This window comes from Diprion similis, chromosome 8 (genome assembly GCF_021155765.1).
Source record: "Diprion similis isolate iyDipSimi1 chromosome 8, iyDipSimi1.1, whole genome shotgun sequence".
In the NCBI taxonomy this organism is placed as follows: Eukaryota; Metazoa; Arthropoda; class Insecta; order Hymenoptera; family Diprionidae; genus Diprion; species Diprion similis.
In genome coordinates this window covers 8092876-8114591 of record NC_060112.1, presented here as the reverse complement: position 1 = coordinate 8114591, position 21716 = coordinate 8092876, and the positions used below count along the sequence as shown (strand labels likewise).

The 21716-nt window shown below is 37.8% G+C and overlaps 1 protein-coding gene across 11 annotated transcripts in view; it reads right to left on the bottom strand.

Annotated features, from left to right (window-relative positions):
* Positions 1 to 564: 564 nt before the first annotated feature.
* LOC124408609 (transient receptor potential-gamma protein) overlaps positions 565 to 21716 on the bottom strand; it is a 113803-nt gene continuing 92651 nt past the window's right edge. For 2 of the 11 annotated variants that reach the window (XM_046885650.1, XM_046885659.1), the window contains exons 5-19: positions 15377 to 15650; positions 13386 to 13534; positions 12276 to 12471; positions 10022 to 10192; positions 9601 to 9835; positions 7455 to 7554; positions 6945 to 7226; positions 6717 to 6850; positions 6053 to 6188; positions 5646 to 5841; positions 5377 to 5571; positions 5017 to 5242; positions 3257 to 3634; positions 2014 to 2499; positions 565 to 1767 (exon numbers count right to left, since the gene is read on the bottom strand). In XM_046885650.1, the coding sequence (XP_046741606.1) occupies positions 1568 to 1767; positions 2014 to 2499; positions 3257 to 3634; positions 5017 to 5242; positions 5377 to 5571; positions 5646 to 5841; positions 6053 to 6188; positions 6717 to 6850; positions 6945 to 7226; positions 7455 to 7554; positions 9601 to 9835; positions 10022 to 10192; positions 12276 to 12471; positions 13386 to 13534; positions 15377 to 15650 (3358 nt within the window). In that variant the 3' untranslated portion in view covers positions 565 to 1567. The remainder of the gene's footprint in view (positions 1768 to 2013; positions 2500 to 3256; positions 3635 to 5016; positions 5243 to 5376; positions 5572 to 5645; positions 5842 to 6052; positions 6189 to 6716; positions 6851 to 6944; positions 7227 to 7454; positions 7555 to 9600; positions 9836 to 10021; positions 10193 to 12275; positions 12472 to 13385; positions 13535 to 15376; positions 15651 to 21716) is intronic. The other 9 variants (XM_046885651.1, XM_046885653.1, XM_046885654.1 and 6 more) reach the window with 9 other exon arrangements.

The window sequence follows — 21716 nt, the reverse complement described above, 5'->3', positions numbered from 1 at the left end:
ACACAAAAAAAAAAAAAAAAACGAAACCATACGCTTTAGGGGCTACTTTAGCTTTAAAATAAGTAGTATTGCCCCCGTTTTTTGAAATTCAAATCTTTTTTTTATTCCCCAGGTTCGTTTTCCTCTCTCTCTTAGAGTTTACATCTAGATTTATTTAATAAATTATACATCTAAGGAACGTCTTCATTTCAGACTGAAACGTTACGCTATGTTTAAAAAAAAATGCATCGACCTTATTCCGAAAACCATTTCAAAATGTTCAATATTTCACATGATGTAACCGAACCAATAACAAGAAAGTATATTCACCGATTGGAAATTCCAACGTGCAGTAAGAAATATTCTGACATTATATCCCAAGTAGCACATTTGTCGAAATTTCGACTATCATTGGACTAATTAAAGCCGACATAATGTCAATAGATGAAAAATTCAACTTAAAGTTTAAAATGTAATTTTGAAGGTGTCACCGATTTAGAAATCGAAGCAGGGCCAATAGTACGTCGGCGAATGTTCTTAAAAACTTCAATATCACGCCAACGCCAAAACAATATTTGTATATCGAATAGAATTCACCATTGTGAATGTAATAGGATTAAAAAAATCTGATCATTCCCAAAATTTCAAAGTTTCGCTGGACCATTTGTTTTTATGACAAGTCAATTTATAGCCTACTCGTACACCATTGACTGTCAAATTACAATTTAGCGAGCATTTGTGAACGTATTATTTACATATAGTCAACTATTTTCTTTAAATACGACATCTTCTTCCGAAGTCTCTGATTGGTTAACTTCATTTATTGCCAGCAATTAGTCAAATTTCAGTCGACGATGCCATGCTACTTGGGATACGATCTGTACAGTGGCTACTCTCAAAATCAAAGAAACAATGCCACACCAATATAATTCAAAGTTCCGACCGTGAAAAGCCAGAAGGCGTCAGTTTAGTTGTCGCATGTTTAAGTTTTACAACAAAACTTCAACTTGGGTTGGGAGAGGAAAAACAAGTGTATTCACCGTGGACCTTGCAGTGGTTACAGATAAGGGAGTTTGCCGAAATCTGTCGTGGTCAAAGAGGATTAAGCCAAACTCAAGAGATTCGGGGCACTCGAAGCCATTTCGTATGGTTAATTTTCAAGTGAGGTATCTTCGTTTCTCTCTCGTTCCTTATTAGAATATAGTAAACATTTCTACTAATCATTTACGCAATAGTAGGTGCTACTGGTTACAAATATTCTTACGCTATATATAGTTTGAGTAATCGAAAGTAGAATAAACTCTAATGCGAAAAATGAAACAGGAAAATACAACTGAACACCGAATAAGGAGGAACGTTGAGAATCCGAGATAAGAGCACGGGCTAGAAAAGTTCGAGTCAACGCGACCTCGAAGCGCGTTGGCATTAAGGCATCGTTGTGCATGGCATGATGAGGACTTTTCACAGCCGCCGCGCCGCCGCAAACACTCAAAATCTCTGCTGGATATTACAGCTTAGTAGTTGACAGGCTGGCAGAGACTCTTTCTTTTAAACCTTAGGTATCAGACTACGTCAGCGATTCGGAGTTTCACAGCCATCCCGCAGACACATCGTGGCCAGAGATCGGCTCAATGCCGGGCAATCGTTGCAATTGGGTTGCGGAACCATTTCTCTTTACCGATGTCAATGAAACTGGAGTTCCAGTTCCAGTTCCGGTTCCGGTTGCAGTTGCGATGACACTTTCCTCCGTCGTTGATGGCGTCAATGGCCCGGCGGCAACAATCACTCCTAAACAAATTTTTGGATAAATAAGATTCTGTTCTTTAGACTCGCATAGTGAGCTAAGTGCAGGTAGTTGGGATTCTCACGCACGAGAATCGAATACTCAAAGCGAGTAGGATAAGAAAAATAGTGTGCATGGCGGGCAAAGGGCAATTTTACTCGTGTGATTAGTGATCTAGAGCACCATCTAGAGCACCAAACTAAAGCATCATTAGAGAGACGGTGAGTTTGCGATACGTCAACGATCCTTACCCTGAGCTTCGTGGCTAGTGATCATTTCAACTGCGTCTAAACTTGGTTGCTGACTCTGGGTGACCTCATGACATCGAGGTGTGATCGGAGGGATCACAGTCTCGGGTCCTCTCGTCGGAACGCTGCTTGCTCTCTGCAGCTGCTTCCTGGTGACCTTTGACGCTAGGGCGGAAGTTATCGGATGCATAACGCTTTCTACCGGATTGGTATGGCTCGCCATTGCAGGTGTCGAAGCACGAGATGCTGAAAACTTCTTCCGTTTTTTTCGCAGCGCTGCTAGAGCTGGTCCCAAACCGTGGGAAAACATATGGTGGACATCGTGAGGATGATGATGGTGATGATGATGATGGGAATAGACATGCTGATGAGCATGCGAATCTGGCGTGGTGACGTCTAGAGATGACTTGGATTCCGATGAACCGTCAGATCGGGAGCCATCATCCGATGCTGGTGAATAAACGGAATCCTCCGACCGGGATCGACCTGCTTGAGTATAAGATGGAGATAATTTATAACCAGGATCACGTTAAGGGGGATGCGTAGGAGTGGATAATTGAAAGATTAGGTAAATTTTGGAAAGTTGTACCTCGATAAGCAATTATTCGACTTGATTGGGACTTGTTTTATTTAAAAGTGCACGAGTCAAGGTTCAATCGCATATTTTTTCATTAGAATCAATTAACAAGAAGCATCGTTATCGTCAATAACGTTAAACATTTCACTCAGCATCATATTTTGCAGTACCCAAGATATCTAAAAAATGCTTCTAGTGATTTATTTAAAAAAAAAATTCGGATAGCAAAAAGGACGAACTATCCAGAACTACTGTATACTAAAATTTAAAGTCAATCGTTTAAACCGTTTTTAACATGTAGTGATCAATGCAAAACATGTCATCGGATGAAATGAATGAGGTTATTTTTAATAACAGTGCTTCCAATAAATTTATCCTGATGAAGAAAAAAGTGAATCAAACTTAATCCACACGTTTCTAAATTAAAGAAAAAAAAAACAATCGAATACATCCATTGATTATCAAAATACAAATCCCCAAAATTCACCTACTTTTCAACCCTATACTCGTATACACCCGCTTGAAATTAAATTACCAGGTAACGTGCGTGCTATAAAAATATTCGGGTTGGTCTAAATCCATCACGCAATGACCTTTGGTCAAATGGGAATGCTCTTTATTAAAGTATGCTTCTAACTTCTAGCCCTGTGATGTCTCATTTGCACTCACCAATCAACCTCGACACGCGTCCCACTTTTGCAGCTTCAATTAAGGTGCCCCATCTTCTTTTTCTGGAACTTTCTCTAGTGCCTCTTGGAGGCCTTGGGCCTGTTGTAAGACCTGGGACGCTGTTGGTACTTGTGTGATGAGGATGCTTCTTTGGTGTCGCTCCAGGACCGAAAATCCCACTGAGGGTGCTACCGAAGAGGTCATGGTGAGCGTGTTCGTGGTGTGCTTGCTGCAGCGAGGCTATGAATTCTGCCACAGGTGGTAAGGTCCCACTTCCTCCTGGTTGAGGGGCGATGTTGAACCCTTTCATCAGTCTCCGTTCTTTTTGTCGGTTCTTCTTTCCACCAGCACCTAAAGACAGTGCTTTAAAGCTACCACCTATAGGGGAAACAGAACCCAAAGAGCCACTCTACATCAAACTACGTAAGCAGAACTGAAAGAAATTATAGCATTATTGAACTGAGAAAAAATCGCTCGTTAATAGTATAGCTGAGCTAAAATATAAGTTTGTAATTTACTGAGACTTTTTATTCTTTTTTTTTAGTCACAATTGAATAGTTTTTTTTTTAAGACAATTGTGAAAGACACGAGAATGTGTTTCGTGAAATATACTTTCCGTGAAGCGACGTGATAAGATATTATGCCGAGGACATTGTGGATTTGAAAGCCAATGTTGAATTATTTGCCGCAAGAAAAATCCTTGCAAGAGTGTATCTTTTTTATTTTACCGTAAACTTTTCATACTCGTCGTAATTACTGCAAATTCAAATATTTGGTATAGAATGACTGCCGCAAATCTGATCAGAGATCCCGATAGGATATTCAAATAGCAATATTATTCCGACAAATAGTAGCCTTGGAACTTTTGGAGACCAGAAAGAATTTTTTTTAAGGTGATTTAATATTTTGCTGTCCTTGGTGAAACGCTTTTGGGGGATGGACAATTGCCGATGAATTGTTTGGATTTGCCATGCGTGTAAAATTATATTTATAATCACAGCAAAGTGTAGAAATGAATCCAGAAATACAGAAACTTCAAATAAGTCGGGATGATTTTAAGAACCTTGAGAAAACTACAATAGAAGCTTTATTTACCTTCGGGCATGTTCGATGTCAAATGCACACAACTACATACCATGCAGTGACTATCTCTACCTCATGATTTACGATTACATTAGATAAAATTTTTTTTTGATTCTATAGTTTATTGGAATTTCCATACTAACTTGGCCAGCGTCCAAGTCGAGCCTAATTTTTTATTGAATATCTTTCGACAAAGTAGAAATTACTCGTCGTTTCCAGATTAAATTCTCGCACAATTATTGCGACAGAAAATTTTTTATCTCAACGATCTTCGCTAAGAAAAATAATTCACTCGAATCGTTGTCAATTTTTTTTACATATAAAAATAAGATACTAGGGGAACTCTGACGAGGAACTCTTTATGAAAAATTAGCAGAGAAATCGTCAAAAGTAAAGTTTGGACGTTAGTCGAGTTGGTATAAACTTTCCTGCTGTACGGTTTAGCATTCAGATTAACACTCAGTTGATACTAAGAAATTTAACCGGAAAACCATTTCCCGGACACACCAGATATTGGTCCTTCCAAAAATAGAATTCATGTTGAGTACTGGTACGTTCGCCTGGTTAAATTGAGATAGTCAGAAAACAGCAAGAAGAATTTTAAGAAGAATTTTTGTAGGCTTGATTCACTAAAATGTCGAAACCTGAACCTTTGGTGTCAAAATGCAATCACTCACCGCCTCCAACGCCGGTCGCTGTTGACGTGTTCATGCCAGAATTCTTCAAGATCTCGATAAGCTCGCATCGGAAGGCACTGATATCCTGCTTGATCTCGTTCACATCGTCCTCGGTGACACCTTCGCCTTCTGCCTTGCGTTGTTCCACCGTAACATAGCGCCTTACAAGATTACGCATGATTGTTTGATACCTGAAGTCTCTTTCTGATGCCTGTTTCACCTTTCGCTAGAAAAATTGGCCATTAACCACTTCTATAGTTTTTTGTAGCAAAGCCCGTTTAACCTTTCGCTTGGATTAGCAGCAACATTCGTTCTCCAAATCGTGATTAAATATCGAATAACAGTTTCCGCCTAACTCACCCTGATTGTACGCATGTGTTCTTTCTTCGCGGCACGTCTGTGACCACATAACTTCCGGTAAATCCACTGACCGATATACCAGGCACTCTTTGGTGTTGGAATGATGTTGAATGGAGGAGGTACTGTACCACCTTCTTCAAAGTAACTAATCCACAGCTTACTCCGAGCAAATTTCCACTCAGTGTCAGCGCGGTCCTAAATAGTTTTCGAGTTCTGAGTAATCGTTGAGTCAAGTACAAAAAAGACGAACTTCCCAAAAATTTACGTACGGATATTAGCTGGTAGGAGTGATTCATCATGGCAACGAGAAGATTCAGAAGAACTACGATGTTGATGACCGAGTAAGTGCCAAACATGAGCATTCCCCAGAACCTCGTGAACACCTTGATTCCATCCAACTCAAAACTGTCGAGTTCAACGAGTCCGAACACCGCCCAGAACAAGGTCTGTGTTGTCTCGAACAGACTACAGAAAGTCTGGTCTTATCGGTATGTTCACTTACAGATGAATTTATTCAAAACTCGGTTGAAGAGGTAAAGTAACGCGAGTAGGAATTCATTTTTCAGGATTATAAAATTGAAAATGGAACACATTTAACTAGATGTCAAAAATTTTCCCACCGATTTTTCAAAAGCTTAATTTACTGATTTACCGTACTCCCAAAGGGTCTACTTACTTGGCAAACCTTCTCCACAAAACGCAAGAATTATTATTGGCATTTGCTGTACCGTTGGTACTAGAGATGTCAGAGCTATTGGATGGACAACGTTTCTTCTCCATGTCAGCGTAGTACCATAAAAGTTGATTGAGGCCTGACAAAAAACGATATAATATCAACTGCTAAATGCCGGAGATAAGCAGTGCTTTAAAAATTTTAACAAATGATTTACACGCCTGAAAAGTACGACGAAGTTATATTTATTACAATACAACGCAGCGGATTATGGGGATGGCTTAATAATTAAGTTGTCTTAAGCATTTGGCAGACTTATATAAGTTTTACACGCAGCCGCTGCTGCGACACGCTTACACCTTTGGTCTTAGTATTTTACTGTTTGAGAGATTTTACTCTATCCATTTTTATTTTCTTCGTATTTTTCGGTCAATTGCATTTGCATTCGTCTTTCAAATCGGTAGTCTTGTTCGCTATCTACTTTATTGACTGGACTATCTTCATTTCCAAGTTTCGTTTCGTGATTTTGATCGGTAATCCTTTAGATAATATCGTGGGGGGAGGGTAGGGGGGGGGGTGGAGATTCCACCCTATTCCATCTGGATACATTTATCACAATAACTTATAATCAATGAAATATTTTTAGCAATTCAATCAATCATCTTACCACATGAAAACGCGAAAAGAACCAAAACGTAGAGAAAAAAGAACTTCATGATGTCCATGACCATCCTGGATAACGAGACTTGCAGAGGTCCCAGATGAGGGTTTACAGAGAAGATGTAAACAAGCTTCAGAGAGCTAAGGAATACGGAAGAGAAAAGTGTTTGAAGTGACATTCTCGTGAGCTTACAATTAACGGTTAGTTGAGAACTTCGTGCGAAAAAAGGTTTACCTGAAAATATTAGCGGCCGAAAAAAGTCCTTCGGAAATCAACATAGGATCCCACGCATCCCATTCTTCTCGTCGGAGACGAAGTTCACTTTCATTGAGTTTTTGTTTTTCTTCCTGCACTCGGTAGTAGGCCACAATCCTTAACGCGAGAGTGGCTACGTATAGGGAGTTCGTTACAAAGTCTATGACGTTCCACATGTCATGTACATATTCCTCCAAACCGACGTCCCACAACTGTTTTACTTCTGACCAAATAAGCCCGGAAACCCACGCTATGATGAATCTGGATTTGGTGTATGGATTTTGAAATAATGAAAAAATTAATGAAATTGCTCACATATTGATTCGAAAGATGAAAATTAGCTCGAATTGCCATCCGCGTCTCGAATAAATGAGTAATAATAAAAAAATTATGAAAAAAATGTGCAAATCCTATTAATTCAAGTTCTTAGACTTGTCTTTATTGGAGAGGAATCAGGTTTGCTTTTTTCGTCAGTAATTTATTGCTTACCCTTCGACGGGTGAGGGCAATTCTCCTCTTTTCGTTTGCTCAGCACGATCTCCAAGTCCAAGTAGATTCTCTATTCTCTGACTGGCAAGAATCAACATGACTGAAAAATAAGAAAATTGGAAAATTCTTAGGTAGTCACATGAAAATCTACAGGTGATTATTTCGCGTAAGATCTATAATAATATTGAATAATATGATAATAATAGTAATAACTTCAACCAACCAAGAGCTGCAGATATTTTCGTATGAAAGAGTTTAACAGAGCAGGAAAGGAATGGAATCTAAACGCTTTGCAATCATAAGGCGAGTAGCATGAGACTAAAACTATAACGTAATTTAGAATTTCATTTTTCGATAAGGTTTCAGAATTGATACGACACCCCCATTCTTTCCACCCTCTGCTTCTCCCCTTCCACCCATTTGTTCGAATGTTGCACTTAAACTACAAAATGACGTTGTCTAGTGAGTAAGGTATTTCTGTTAGGAGGTAGGTCTGTTAGGACTAAAGGCCCGCAGCGCATTATTGATTGATTAATCACCGCAAAACATCCTTAACGCCACCATCGTGATTGATCATAATAAGTTATAGAGCAAGAAATGGGGTAGCGCTAATGCTATTATTATAAGCTGCAGCTTATGTTTCTCACTTGAATAATTACAGCATCTATATTAGGGTGTCCCTTCTTTGGGGTGTTGACGAATTTTTTTGCCGTCCCATCCCCCAAATCAACTTCAAATAATTGAAAACAATTACCTAATTTTTTCAAATTTTTACTTCAACTCTAAGATAGTCCGCTTTGTGGTCGAAGTTTCTTATGGAAATAACATGGGAAAAACTTTTGTCTCATTTTCAGTATATATTTCATTGTAAAAGTAATAATGTTAAAAAAAAAAATTGTAATTGATTGATTGATAAAGTTTTTGTTATATTTGAACAATCAGATATCCGACATGCCTTCTCTCACTGGATAGTCACATTTTATTAATTATTTGTCATAATCAGTTTTTACATACTACATCAATAGCTTACAATTCTCTACTGTAAGTATTATGAATATACATTTATATTTAGCTGACACGTTAGGTAGAACCGTTGGCTTTCCTTGGCCAGTAAAATTTCCATTGTATGCTTATCGAACAATAGCTTCCTATAAAAATTGGTGAGTCAAAATTCAATACCTTTCCGCTAATCTAATTACGAAATAGTCGTGCGTTGAGAATTTATTAAACTTAAGTATTCGGCAGCTACAATAGTTATCTTGAAAATTAAATCTTTTTGCTAAAACAATTCATAAAGTTGTAAAAAAAATGTAAGATATTATTTTTTGTTTTACTTTCAATTGGTACCAAATGATTAAATTCTAATAGATTCGTTCAATTTTTATTCGCCATGAGTTATTTTGTTGGGAAAAGTAATTTTCACAAATTCAATAAAATAGATTCATTTTATTCGTCTTCAGTAAATCCAATATGGTTAATTGTTTTATAATAGAAATCAATATCATTACAGTCTTGAAAGGCTTAATCTATGCCAAGTCTAACGTGACAGAAAACGTGGCTTATTATTAGCAGCATGGTAGAAAATAATCTTCTCAGAAAAGCTGAGTCATTGCGGAAAGAAATCGAACGAATATTAACCATTTTAAAATATTTTTAGATGGCGAATCAATATATATTTTACACTTTAATTTCAGTATTTGTTCTCTGCCATTTTTACTTATATTACGAGAACACAAATTTCATGAATCTAACGTGCGAACGTCTCGTGATAAAATAAGCGTAAAAGATCTTATTCTTGACTCACCAATCTCCTCAATATACAATTTACTATTCACAGTAAGAATAAATAGCTTAAGTTACGTGAACAATCAAAGAGTTGGCCGCTATTGCTTTTCGCTTCCGGCCAGTGTTTTCAATTCCATCACGAACTTTGTCGTGAAAGGTAATGCGTTTTGCATTTCGCTTCATGTACACGACTGTACCGACCTTTTCGATTAATACATAATATTTTTCTTCGAATACATTCTTTCCCACGATACGATGCGTATCTACATATCATCATTTTTCCATCGTTATTTAGGATCTTGATAAAACACTTCGAATGTTTTTCAAACGGTTTACCTAACGCATATTTTGAAATACTTACATAGAAACGTGAAGTATGAGGCGGAATGACAGATGAACTTGATGAAAGGTTTTCTCATGGTCTGACCGACCACACTGTGAGGTGCTATGATGTACGCCACGCTGAGAAATGGGAAGAGAATTCCAATCCGCATAGTCTCCAAGGCTTGAAGCAAGATATTTTTCCGACGGAAACCAGGCAGTCCTTCGTACCAGATGGATGCAAGCAGCTGCTGCACGTTAGGATGTGCAACGAACTAGATTCACACAAAGAAAAGCTTTCGCAGATTTCTCGATCGGCTAAGGTTTATGAAAATCTAACTTACTTCTGCCGTTGCCATATTATGTGTATCTAAAATTCTTATGTCTCTTGTCAAACTCATCTTGACATAATCAATTAACGTAAAAGCAATCAATTTCGAATGCGTTGTACTATTTCCTACCTTCTTTTGACGCAACTTTATCGCCAATTTCAGACGGTTCAAATGCATCCTTTCCCCGTGCTCGAAGGCAGGTCCCGTAGGATCATGGTTCAAGAGCACTTCAAGTTCGTAAGAACTCCTCGTGTGGTCCAGCAAAGCTGTTGCGAAGTCCTGGCACTGTCGTCTCAGTTCCTATAATGATAAATCCACAAAGTTCTTAGGATTCATTTGACTTATATTATATCTGGGAACTGAAAGAAATTATTCAACTTTCTTCAGATTTCATTACATTCCCATCAAAATTACTTTCTACAAGTATAGACAGGATATGCAGGTGGGCAAATTTCTTTCTTCCTGTTGCCCTAGATTTTCAAAGTTCCCATAAATTTCGACTGTTCCATAAGTCCTTTGCGTTCAGCAGTCGGATATGGGATATGTACCCCGTTTGGAAGAAACCTTCGTATTTCTTGCGAAAGGAGCTGGAACCCTTCGATACTAGTAAAATATATCAATATAGTTTCTCGATTAAATTTTAACCCATTGAAACTCTACCAGCAGAAACTTGCCAGTTGAGAAATGAAGGGAGAAAGTGGGAGAGAGTACGGAATTGAAAGGAAGGAGAGATTTAATGCCAAAATCATACCCCGTGTTACAAGACCACGATTTACGACCGCATAAATCAAAAGTTGGATACCAGTAGGTATTTGTGAGTATCGATAGCAGGTTGTGACATTTAGAGTACCCGCCAATAATATGAAAAGAAGTCAACGTGGCGACATACGGGGTATGTGTGACTAGTGCAAACGTCGAAGGAAAATCCTCACGTTTATTTCTTATTAGAAATTCGCTTTACGTTTAATGAAATTTTCATCTTTCAACAAAATTATGCACAAATAAAGGGACGATTTTTTAATATAACCACGTCGAGAATACCGATTTTACTGACGAACAGCGTCAAAGATCCACAAAGGAGTTTCAAGTTATCAGTATCACAGTGGTTGGCACTAGTTGTTGTCAATCTAACACTATCTGACGTTCAAGTTCTGAATTGACCACAAAAATTTTTCTATAGTAGTCCACAGCCGCCACTTTTTATCAATTTTAAACCGCCAATTTTTTACAGTGTATATATGGCGGATTATTGTTTGTACAATGTTACAGTTGGACCTTTAAGTATTAATGTTACTATTATAGATACGGTAACAGACCGTTCCACAGTGCTTGACTTCCGTACCCTTTGGGATTAGTTTAGAAATTTGAATTTGCGGGACCCTTAATGGAGTCACGTAGACCAGGCTTAGGTTGATAAAATACATTGCCGTTTGGAATGGATGTAGAAGCAATCTTCGCAAAGGTTTCCTATGAACATTAATTCAAGGAGGATCTTATAATGCTTCAGGTTAGTCTCGGAATATACAAAAGGCGTGTGTTTTAAAAAGATGTATCTTTTTCGAAATCCCACGTCTTTAAACTCAAAGATGTTCTTGTTAGTTCAATTTCAATACTTTCGTGAAACTACACTTACCGAATAAAAGGTGGGAAGATAGGTAGCGGAAAAAATAAATATTTATATGTCCTGAGAAAGAGATGTGATTTATTAATAACTGATTATTAATTACAAGATTTTCAGCAGATGCGAAGTCGTTTTCGGAATTAAACAATATTATATAGATTGGGATATGAAATTAGGGTATACTTTATGGGAAATAGAATGGAAGAACACTTCACGAAATACGAAATGGGTTATTCATAAAATTTTGGATTATTCAATTAAAAAAAAAAAAAATCACGTGGTACAACGTGCCTCAAGACAAAACAATAGAAAATGATTGAATCTGAATGCAAGTGTCTGATTGATGCGGGTAGCTCCATTTATACTGTATTATTATTGTATAAATTAACTTTCATTCGTTTTATCTTGTTTTTTCTCGGAAGTTAATACTGGTAAAATTCCCGAGTTCTCGTCCCACCATCAGCAACTGAATAAATGAATAGATGAATATGCAAATGAACATGGCAACAAATGAATAATGTGTGAAAACTAATTCTACATTTCATTTAGCAGTCTTCTAGTAATCCTGACGAAGCAGCGAGCCGTTTAGATACACACGTAGTTCGAAACTGCTCCGATATTTTCAAGAGGAATTCACGTCTTGAAGGAATAGGCAAACAGGATGAAGGATCGAATGTGACTCAAACTTATACTATGATTGAATCGAGAGATAGTTTCAATCCATTCATAAGCTCAGTTTGAAGGGCGACCCAGTAAGCTCACCTGGTATTCAAGCTTGAACTCGTGCTCGAGAAAAGACAGCCGCCGAAGCTCCCATGAAAGTTCGAACGCCGTAAGGATGGGGTCTTTGGAAGAGAGTGCTATCAAAGACGGTGACGCCAAGGCCCGGTAAGCGTTAATTCTGCTCCGAGAGTGCCTCAGAGAATCTTCCATTCGTGATATTACGCATTCGTCACACCTAATTAAACATGAAGAAAAATGACGTACGCCTGGCTTGGATTTTATTGTGCCTTATTGTTGGGTAAATTCTTATACCGTATCCTGGGGATTTTACTGAGAGGGAACTTTCACAAAGTAATTCATAGAAATTTGACGATTTATTTTTTCTTAATTAAACCGATTCGATCCTCGCGTAATCGATTGTGTGATCGCCAAATTTATTTGGTTTTGAATTTCATCGTAACAAATCGGAGATATTTGTAGGACAGTTAACGGTAAGATTTATGAAATTATTAATTTCATCGTTCAGGCTTTACTATAAATCATCCTAATTTTCTTGCCTTTGTAATGCAATGAGATCTACTCAATTGTATAAGTGAACGAATCAGTTGAAAGTCTTTTATCACACCCTTTGAGATTTCTTGATTTATCTAACTTCTCGCAAAAAATTCTCGATGTCAATTTTTCTCTTTGCTTCTGTAAAATCTTTAATCACGTTAAAGTCTTTTATTTCTTCTTGCTTTATACGGGTAAAGTATCAACTGAACTCTAGTGAAACCTTGCTGGGATCACGTGGATCAACTTCTCGCGTGAATATTCGGTAACGCTCACTTTGGTTGGATCAGTTTAGTTATAAAGGGTGACAAGTTGATGAAGAGGGTGATCAATAAGCCCCCCAAATTTCATCATACTTTTTCTACTCTTCATCACAACACTCGTAGATCACAGAAACAAGTAAAGTTCAGAGAGTATAATGCTTCCTGCATAACATGTTTAACTTACTTGATTATTAGCAATTAGTTAACCTAGGTGGTTATATTTCACGTCAGCATTGTTAATAGGATCGTTAGACCGGGTAAAATGGCAAGGGAAGCGGCGTACAACTTGGTGTAAGATTCAAAATGCGAAACTCGTAACGCATTGATCACTCACCCACAGCGGACATCATGCGGCATCGGTAACGTGGCACCTCTGTCTAGCAGGATCTTAATGATCTCGTAATTGTCCCTGTGCGCGGAAAGAATCAACGGAGTGATGTCTGGGGTGAATGTGGCGGTATCAGGAGGAAGTGCCTCCCAACTCTGCGAATTCAAGGCTTGTTTAAGTATCAGAGCAAACGCCATTCAATTGTAAGTCGTCAGTTTCTACGGCTTTACTTCATTCACGGTACAGTTCATACACGGCACCACATATAAACATTGATGCAAAAAACCTATTGTTCTAACGCGTAGAGTCAATTAATTTTTCTTTCTTACAATGATGATATCACAAGTAACAAAGTAATTTCAAACTAAATAATAATATCTGTTAACATATATCATGACAAGACGTTACATTTTTAGCTTCACTAAGTCATGCTAGTAGTTTATTCAATTCGTACACGGTGCACTTATTATTATGGACGATTAGCAGATATCTGTAATTTTGGTTTCGGGGATAAGATCAAATGAGATGCCAAATATGTTTAATGATATCTTGAATTGTATCATGACAGTTTAATTGATTTATCTTTACACGTTTAGCTGCCCATGTTTTAATTTTCGTCTTTCTCTAAGCGTCAGTTCATTTTGCGATGGAGACCCTTTAATTTTAGAACCAGAAATGGGACAAGACTTTAAATCAGACGATTCTGCAAGGATAGTGTCAATCTTTAGCCTCATCTTCTTAATTCCAATTCTATTTGCAATCCAAAGATAGTCTCAGAATATTTATCAAAATGCTTTTTAGAGCATCTTTCTTAAAAATTAATAACTCAATTACCTTTAGTAATTGGCTGGAGAATTCGAACTCTCTTACTCATAAGTACTCAAAATATAATTACGTCACAAACCAAAATAGAAATAAAGATTCCGATAAGTACAAGAACCTAAGGTGCAGGTAGAAAGCAACCTCATCTTACTCTAGCATTTTACTGTAACGAAAACATGTGTACCCCATCGACCTTACCGTACACGTGAATAAATAATACATGAATTGAACTTGAAGTATCAGAAGAGGGATAAAATCATAATTCAATTCAGTTTAGAAACCTCACAAAGTGCTATCCATGCAAAAACTTAGTTGGATTAAACTATGTAGCTATACAAAAAAATGGTATCGATACCAAGGTATTTTCAACATACAGTGTATGTATGACATGCATTCACATCAGCACCAAAGCGGAAGTGTATTGATATTGATACCATCCGCTAAATGGATGAGTAAATTGGTCTAAGGACTCAAAAACTTTTGCAAAATTTTGTGACTTGAATTTGAGGAAGTATAGTGATTATTTGTATTTTTTCTATAGGAATTGTTCGTAGAGCATCTTCCAAAAAGGTTGGTCCCACCCGAATTCCGTATAATCCTTTGGTTACGGCAGAATTTTGAAGAAATAAAACTTGAGTGTAGGAGTAGACGATGAATTTAATTCGACAGAGGCTCTGCATACAATTCCGATAGAATTTTACTCACACAGATCACATGTAAGTTCGTTTACTCGTACAGTTATTGGTCCTTTGTATTGGCTCAGAGATAATTGTAAACGAATTAAAAAACCATACGATGTTACTCAGAAAAAGGACCATGAAAATATCTGGTGATTTCAAAGGTATGTTGACTCACAAGAATTTCATTAGCTTGGCGTAACGTTCGCTTCGAAACCAATGTTTCGACCATGCGTCGTTCAGTAGGTATCTTCACTATTCTAGAGTATATGCGGGGTATCATAGTGAATTGATTAGAATGAAAATCCTGTGTATCCGTTGTATCATTAATCACAGACTCCAGATGTCATACTAAATTGATGTATATTTAGATGAATAACATTCTCCGAAACTGACATGCATAACGCGTTATATTGAACTACGATGAAGGTAACTTATAGAACTGGCGAGTTAAATTTGTTTATTCATAAAAATTAAAGTACGAATAAGGCTACGAACTGGCAGGCGGCAAGCCGACGACACAGAGCTGCTTACGTGAGGATCTCCACTCCTGTGGAAGCTCTCCTCGTGCTCAAGAAGGACCTCGACAGCCTCCACAAATTCTTCTGAGATGGCGTGGAGCAAGGCATCTTTGGTGTCTACCCGATGCTCTATTAGTAGCTCTACCATTTCCAGGTTCTCGTTGTCGATTGCCATTAAAAGGGCAGACCTTCCCAGAGGGTCCACGCAATTGATATTCGTGTAGTCGGTTTCTTGGGCACGCTGAAGCATTCTGTAAAACAAGTTGGCAATATTGTAGCACTTTAGCAAGCCCACGTAAACAATTTTCCGATCTATGTATAGGGGAAGCTCGTAGCGCCGATCCGCATTTATATCGAACAATTGGTGGTTCTAGTCTTTCGTTTTTGATCGGTGGTGTTTGTTGACCAGTATTACTACTTTAAACCATGTAAAGTAGAATTTGATTTACACTTGAATTGACATCCGTTGCTCACTCAGTTTTGCATTACTAGTCTCTAATATCGGACATTGAATAATTCAATTTTACGCACTGTGTCATTGAACAAAAGTTACCCAACTCAAAATTGACTTGTTGTCAGTGGCACCTGTTTTACTTCTCAAATCAAACTTACGTTCACAGGTGTTAGATAACATAGCGTATGTCACACGTGCAGACGGGCGATACCTGGTTTTTGCAATCACAACGCTCGCCTTTGTAGCTGACGCTACAAACTTCATCCTCATCGGAAATCGCCTACTTTCCGCACTTTGACGACAATATATTATACCCATATAATAACCGTAAATTACGCCATTATATGGTCGCGTTTTCCGGTCGTAAGGTTGAAATTTACGGACACCTGTCCAACCGAACATAAGTTCAACTTTACGGCTGGAAAAAACGACCATAATGGCGTTGTTGTCAACGGTACCATGACCCAGCTCATGGGACAAGTTTATCTACTTTTCGAATTCTAAAATATCCAATTTACCCTATTCAATTGTAATATTGTTGTTCGATCTGGTGTTGCCAAAAATCGTTCGGTTCGTATTACAATTACTTTGATTATGATACGAGAGTAGTGCCGAAAAGAGGTTAATTATTAATCGAGGTAACGCAGAAAAATGATATGGTTCTCTACGAGTGTAGTTTGAACATGGTAAATGAGTTGCGAGTCATATACCGATCGACCTGTACAATTATTATGAGGCAACTTCAATGAGGCGTCGATTAATCGCACAGGACTACTATTGATCAGACGCTATATGTACAGTATACTCCACAGGGGCCAGTCCGATTTTACCGTAATCCATAGAATTCATAGTCTGCTCTCTTTCTCTATCTTTTTCTCTTCATAATCCACGTCCCAGCGGATCTAAGTCTCCTCGATAAATGACTCGGTAACCCATTCAAGATCGAGTGTGTGCAGACTTCAAGAAAACGTTCAACGACATTGACATCATCAAATAATCTTTTATCTGTCGAACATCAACTTTAAGAAGATCCAGACGCAGGTCTATCTGTGCCAGAAGAATGGGAGCCAATGCCATAACATATCCAAGTTCACGAACAATCGAGTTGACTATCTTAATTGATTAAAGGTTACTCGACAATTGAACGAATATCTTATTTAATCGAATGCTTTAACTGAAATATACATTTGATTACTTTCTTTTACACGACATCTACTGTTTTACAATACTTTGGCGTCCAGTTCACAAGATTTCAAAATCACAGCATCCATAAAATAATCTATAATGCTTTGTTTCTGTGGTTGAACCACTTTTTCCTGTTTCAGCATCTCAATATTTATTTGGTATCATCTAATAATGGTCATAGAAACGAATCTCTCCAAGTCATTTTAAGAGTAGCCAAACTACTTCCAAAGACACCGCTCGTGGATGGATGAAATTGAACTGACATGCTAATTGCGCAGTTTTAGGTAAGTGCTGTTTGAGTAAGAGATGATTAGTAGCTACAATAGATTTATGACGATTCTTCTGATGTAAATATTTACCTACTTTATCGAAACATACTATTCAAAGTTACTCAGTCCTGATCATCCTTTATGTCAAGGTCCGAACTATGAAGCGTTCTCTGCGATGACAGCCGCAGTCTTCGGTTGATCACGAGAAATTTTTTGGAACTTGGCCAGTAGGATCGTTTCTCGACTGGCTGATGGTCCAGATTCAATTTTGGAGGTGAGAATTGATATTTTGCATACATCATACGTGGAATTCGTATATTATTTACTCAATGACGTATCGGATGATGAGTCTAAAAATGTTAGTACCAAAGAAATGGTTAATCGAAATTTCAGAGGTGACAACTGAGGTCAAGCAAGTTGATATCGTCTATGTAAATAACAAAATGTCAAACTTTTGAATCTGAACTAAAGTAATCCAACTATCAATAAATTCACATAAATTATATTCTAAGATCGCATAGTTTTTCGAATTTTCGAATTGTTTCGAAAAATAATGTTCACATCAGCCGTCTCAAAGGACTCAATATTATTTCTAGTTTACAAACCTACCTCCAACTTGTTTTAACTAGCTAAATTCTAATACCGAAGACGCAAATCAGGAGAATAATTTTGATTAGGGGCCATTGAAATATTACGTCACGCTCTCAGGGGGGGGGGGGGTGTTAGCTTCACTGTCACGACTTGTGATAAGGTGGTGGGGGAATATACTCGTAGCGTCACGTCACAATCTTTTTTATGCATATTTATTTGTTTTTGATGAGATAATTAATATTATCCGTCATATTATACTCATAGGAATATAGACATTTTAACAAGTCAAAAGCGTTTGCTTGGATATGTTTTGCAAAAACGTTGAGTCTTTATCAGTTTGCTATTTCACTGCTGCCTCACAAATTTCTTTAATATTTATAGTCTTCTCTTGTGCGTTGACATTGTGCAACTCAGCTGATTCTGTCTGACGTAGCAGATTTTATGTATCTGCAAGGGGTACAGGAAGATTACGTTATTTCGAGGGATTCCGCGGGTTTCTCTCTACGACGCGCTCGATGTATCAAGCAGGTTTTGGGGTGGAATTGAGGGATGAGGAAGACATATTCATCCCTGCCTTCGACGATTAAGTAAACGTTACTTTAGGTAAATGAGACTCGTATCTGGTTGACTGTGTTCATAAATGAGTATACGTGGCATTCCATGGTACGCAGACCTAAGTCTGATCTTTGATCTCTCGAAAAAAGCTGGCGATTCTCATTATGATTGTTTTGAGTCTAAATTGCACTCAATTTTTTGGCGGATCTATTTGAATTATCTAGAATTTTTTGAAACGGACATATTGATGAACAAAATAAAAAAAACCTGTAATGATTCTAAAAAGTTCGCTGTGATATGCCAAATTTTTTACACTTTGAGCTGGGGTGAGCCAGCAGTCCCCTTTTATTCTCATCCATTTCTTTTTTCGGAAAAGACATTGCTAATAATTCGGAAGAAGACTCTGCCTGCTAGAGGCAACTACTCAAAAATATCTTGCACTATATTTTTAAAATTTTTCCAATATAATTGATTCTTTGCAATTGTAATATATATTAAAAATAAAACAATTACTTAGAAAAGTCTGAAGAAAAAAATGTCAATTCGCTGGTTTCATGTGTACAATAGAGCATCGGTGTATTGTTTCCGGCAGTTTTTAAAATCGTTGAAATTATCAGCAAAAATCCTGAGGGGTTCTATTAAGGCTTGCTTTTTCCGTAAATTTAGAATTAATGGTTTTTTATATCCCAATCAATTCATGCGAATCTTTTCAGAATGATTCAGACTCAAGGATTCCTAAGGAGGCATTTGAATCGACGTGGGACCAACAGTTAAGAAAATACAAACGTTAAATGTGATACTTCTTTATTTATTCATTTAAGTACAAGTCGGATGAATTAGTAAGAATACGATATCGTCTATACTATATCGCATTCTGAGGAGGTGCGTTGGGCTACGGTAGCCGAAACTTAAACTACACTTGCTAAGTACGGTAATGACTACCTAATATGGTGTTCTTTTATTGTAATTGGAATAAAGTATAACACTGTTTTCCTGATACAAGAATCAGTACTGCATAGGAATGTTCGATCATATTTTTGCATTTCCTACTGTTTGATCTCTTATTCTATGCAGTAAGTTGTAGAGTTACTACACACTGACACCTGATCACTTGTACTAGATCTAGGACTTGTTGAATAAAGATCTGAAAGTTTGTTGTAATGATTTTGTGATTCTTTTCCCCCACCATTGTGATAATCCGACACAAATTTAGGGTGTCATAGCGGTAGCTTTAAATGCGTTGTTTGGAGAATAAGCGGTATGTTTCTTATGCACTTGTGGATCATAGTTTTTAAGACTGCGAAAAGATTAGGAAAACTCTGATCAAACCAATTGGAACATTTCAAACGTCGTGGGACGAACTACTTGGGAAAAATTCTGCAGTTTCAGCATTTTTGGGTCCGGAATTACGGACAAAAGACCAAATGTGAAATCGTGTAACGTACGTTTTCTTTTTTGGCAGTAACTTTTGATGCGTTGCTCGCAGCCTATTGGGACTGCGCTTAATCGATTCCTCTCGCAAAATTACGTCGGAATGGTGCCTTGAAGAAATGATTGCAGTACTTTCCAGAATCGTCAAAATTTTCGCCAAAAATCCAAAGGGGTTAGCCTTACTTTTTTGCTCATTTTTGAAGCCAAAAATTTTTACACTCGGAATCGATTTGTCTGACCATTTCTAGAGTAATTCGACCCCGAGGAACTCGAAAAACACATAAAAAAGAGCGTCGGACCAACAGCAGAGAAATGACGACGAAAATCTCCAGTTTTTTGGCTGTAACTTTTGATGCGTTGCTCGCAGCCTATTGGGACTGCGCTTAATCGATTCCTCTCGCAAAATTACGTCGGAATAGTGCATCAAAGAAATAATTGCAGCACTTTCCAGAATCGTCAAAATTTTCGTCAAAATTCCAAAGGGGTTAGCCTTACTTTTCTGCTCATTTTTTGAGCCGAAAATTTTTACACTCGGAATCGATTTGTCTGACCATTTCTAGAGTAATTCGACCCCCAGGAACTCAGAAAACACATAAAAAAGAGCGTCGGACCAACAGCAGAGAAATGACGACGAAAATCTCCAGTTTTTTGGCTGTAACTTTTGATGCGTTGCTCGCAGCCTATTGGGACTGCGCTTAATCGATTCCTCTCGCAAAATTACGTCGGAATAGCACCTTGAAGAAATAATCGCAGCGCTTTCCAGAATCGTCAAAATTTTCGCCAAAAATCCAAAGGGGTTAGCCTTACTTTTTTGCTCATTTTTAAAGCCGGAAATTTTTACACTCGGAATCGATTTGTATGACCATTTCTAGAGTAATTCGACCCCCAGGAACTCAGAAAACACATAAAAAAGAGCGTCGGACCAACAGCAGAGAAATGACGACAAAAATCTCCAGTTTTTTGGCTGTAACTTTTGATGCGTTGCTCGCAGCCTATTGGGACTGCGCTTAATCGATTCCTCTCGCAAAATTACGTCGAAATAGTGCCTCAAAAAAATAATTGCAGCACTTTCCAGAATCGTCAAAATTTTCGTCAAAATATCAAAGGGGTTAGCCTTACTTTTTTGCTCATTTTTGAAGCCGGAAATTTTTACACTCGGAATCGATTTGTATGACCATTTCTAGAGTAATTCGACCCCCAGGAACTCAGAAAACACATAAAAAAGAGCGTCGGACCAACAGCAGAGAAATGACGACGAAAATCTCCAGTTTTTTGGCTGTAACTTTTGATGCGTTGCTCGCAGCCTATTGGGACTGCGCTTAATCGATTCCTCTCGCAAAATTACGTCGGGATAGCGCCTTGAAGAAATAATCGCAGCGCTTTGCAGAATTGTCAAAATTTTCGCCAAAAATCCAAAGGGGTTAGCCTTACTTTTTTGCTCATTTTTGAAGCCGGAAATTTTTACACTCGGAATCGATTTGTCTGACCATTTCTAGAGTAATTCGACCCCCAGGAACTCGAAAAACACATAAAAAAGAGCGTCGGACTAACAGCAGAGAAATGACGACGAAAATCTCCAGTTTTTTGGCTGTAACTTTCGATGCGTTGCTCGCAGCCTATTGGGACTGCGCTTAATCGATTCCTCTCGTAAAATTACGTCGAAATAGTGCATCAAAGAAATAATTGCAGCACTTTCCAGAATCGTCAAAATTTTCGTCAAAATTCCAAAGGGGTTAGCCTTACTTTTTTGCTCATTTTTGGAGCCGAAAATTTTTACACTCGGAATCGATTTGTCTGACCATTTCTAGAGTAATTCGACCCCCAGGAACTCA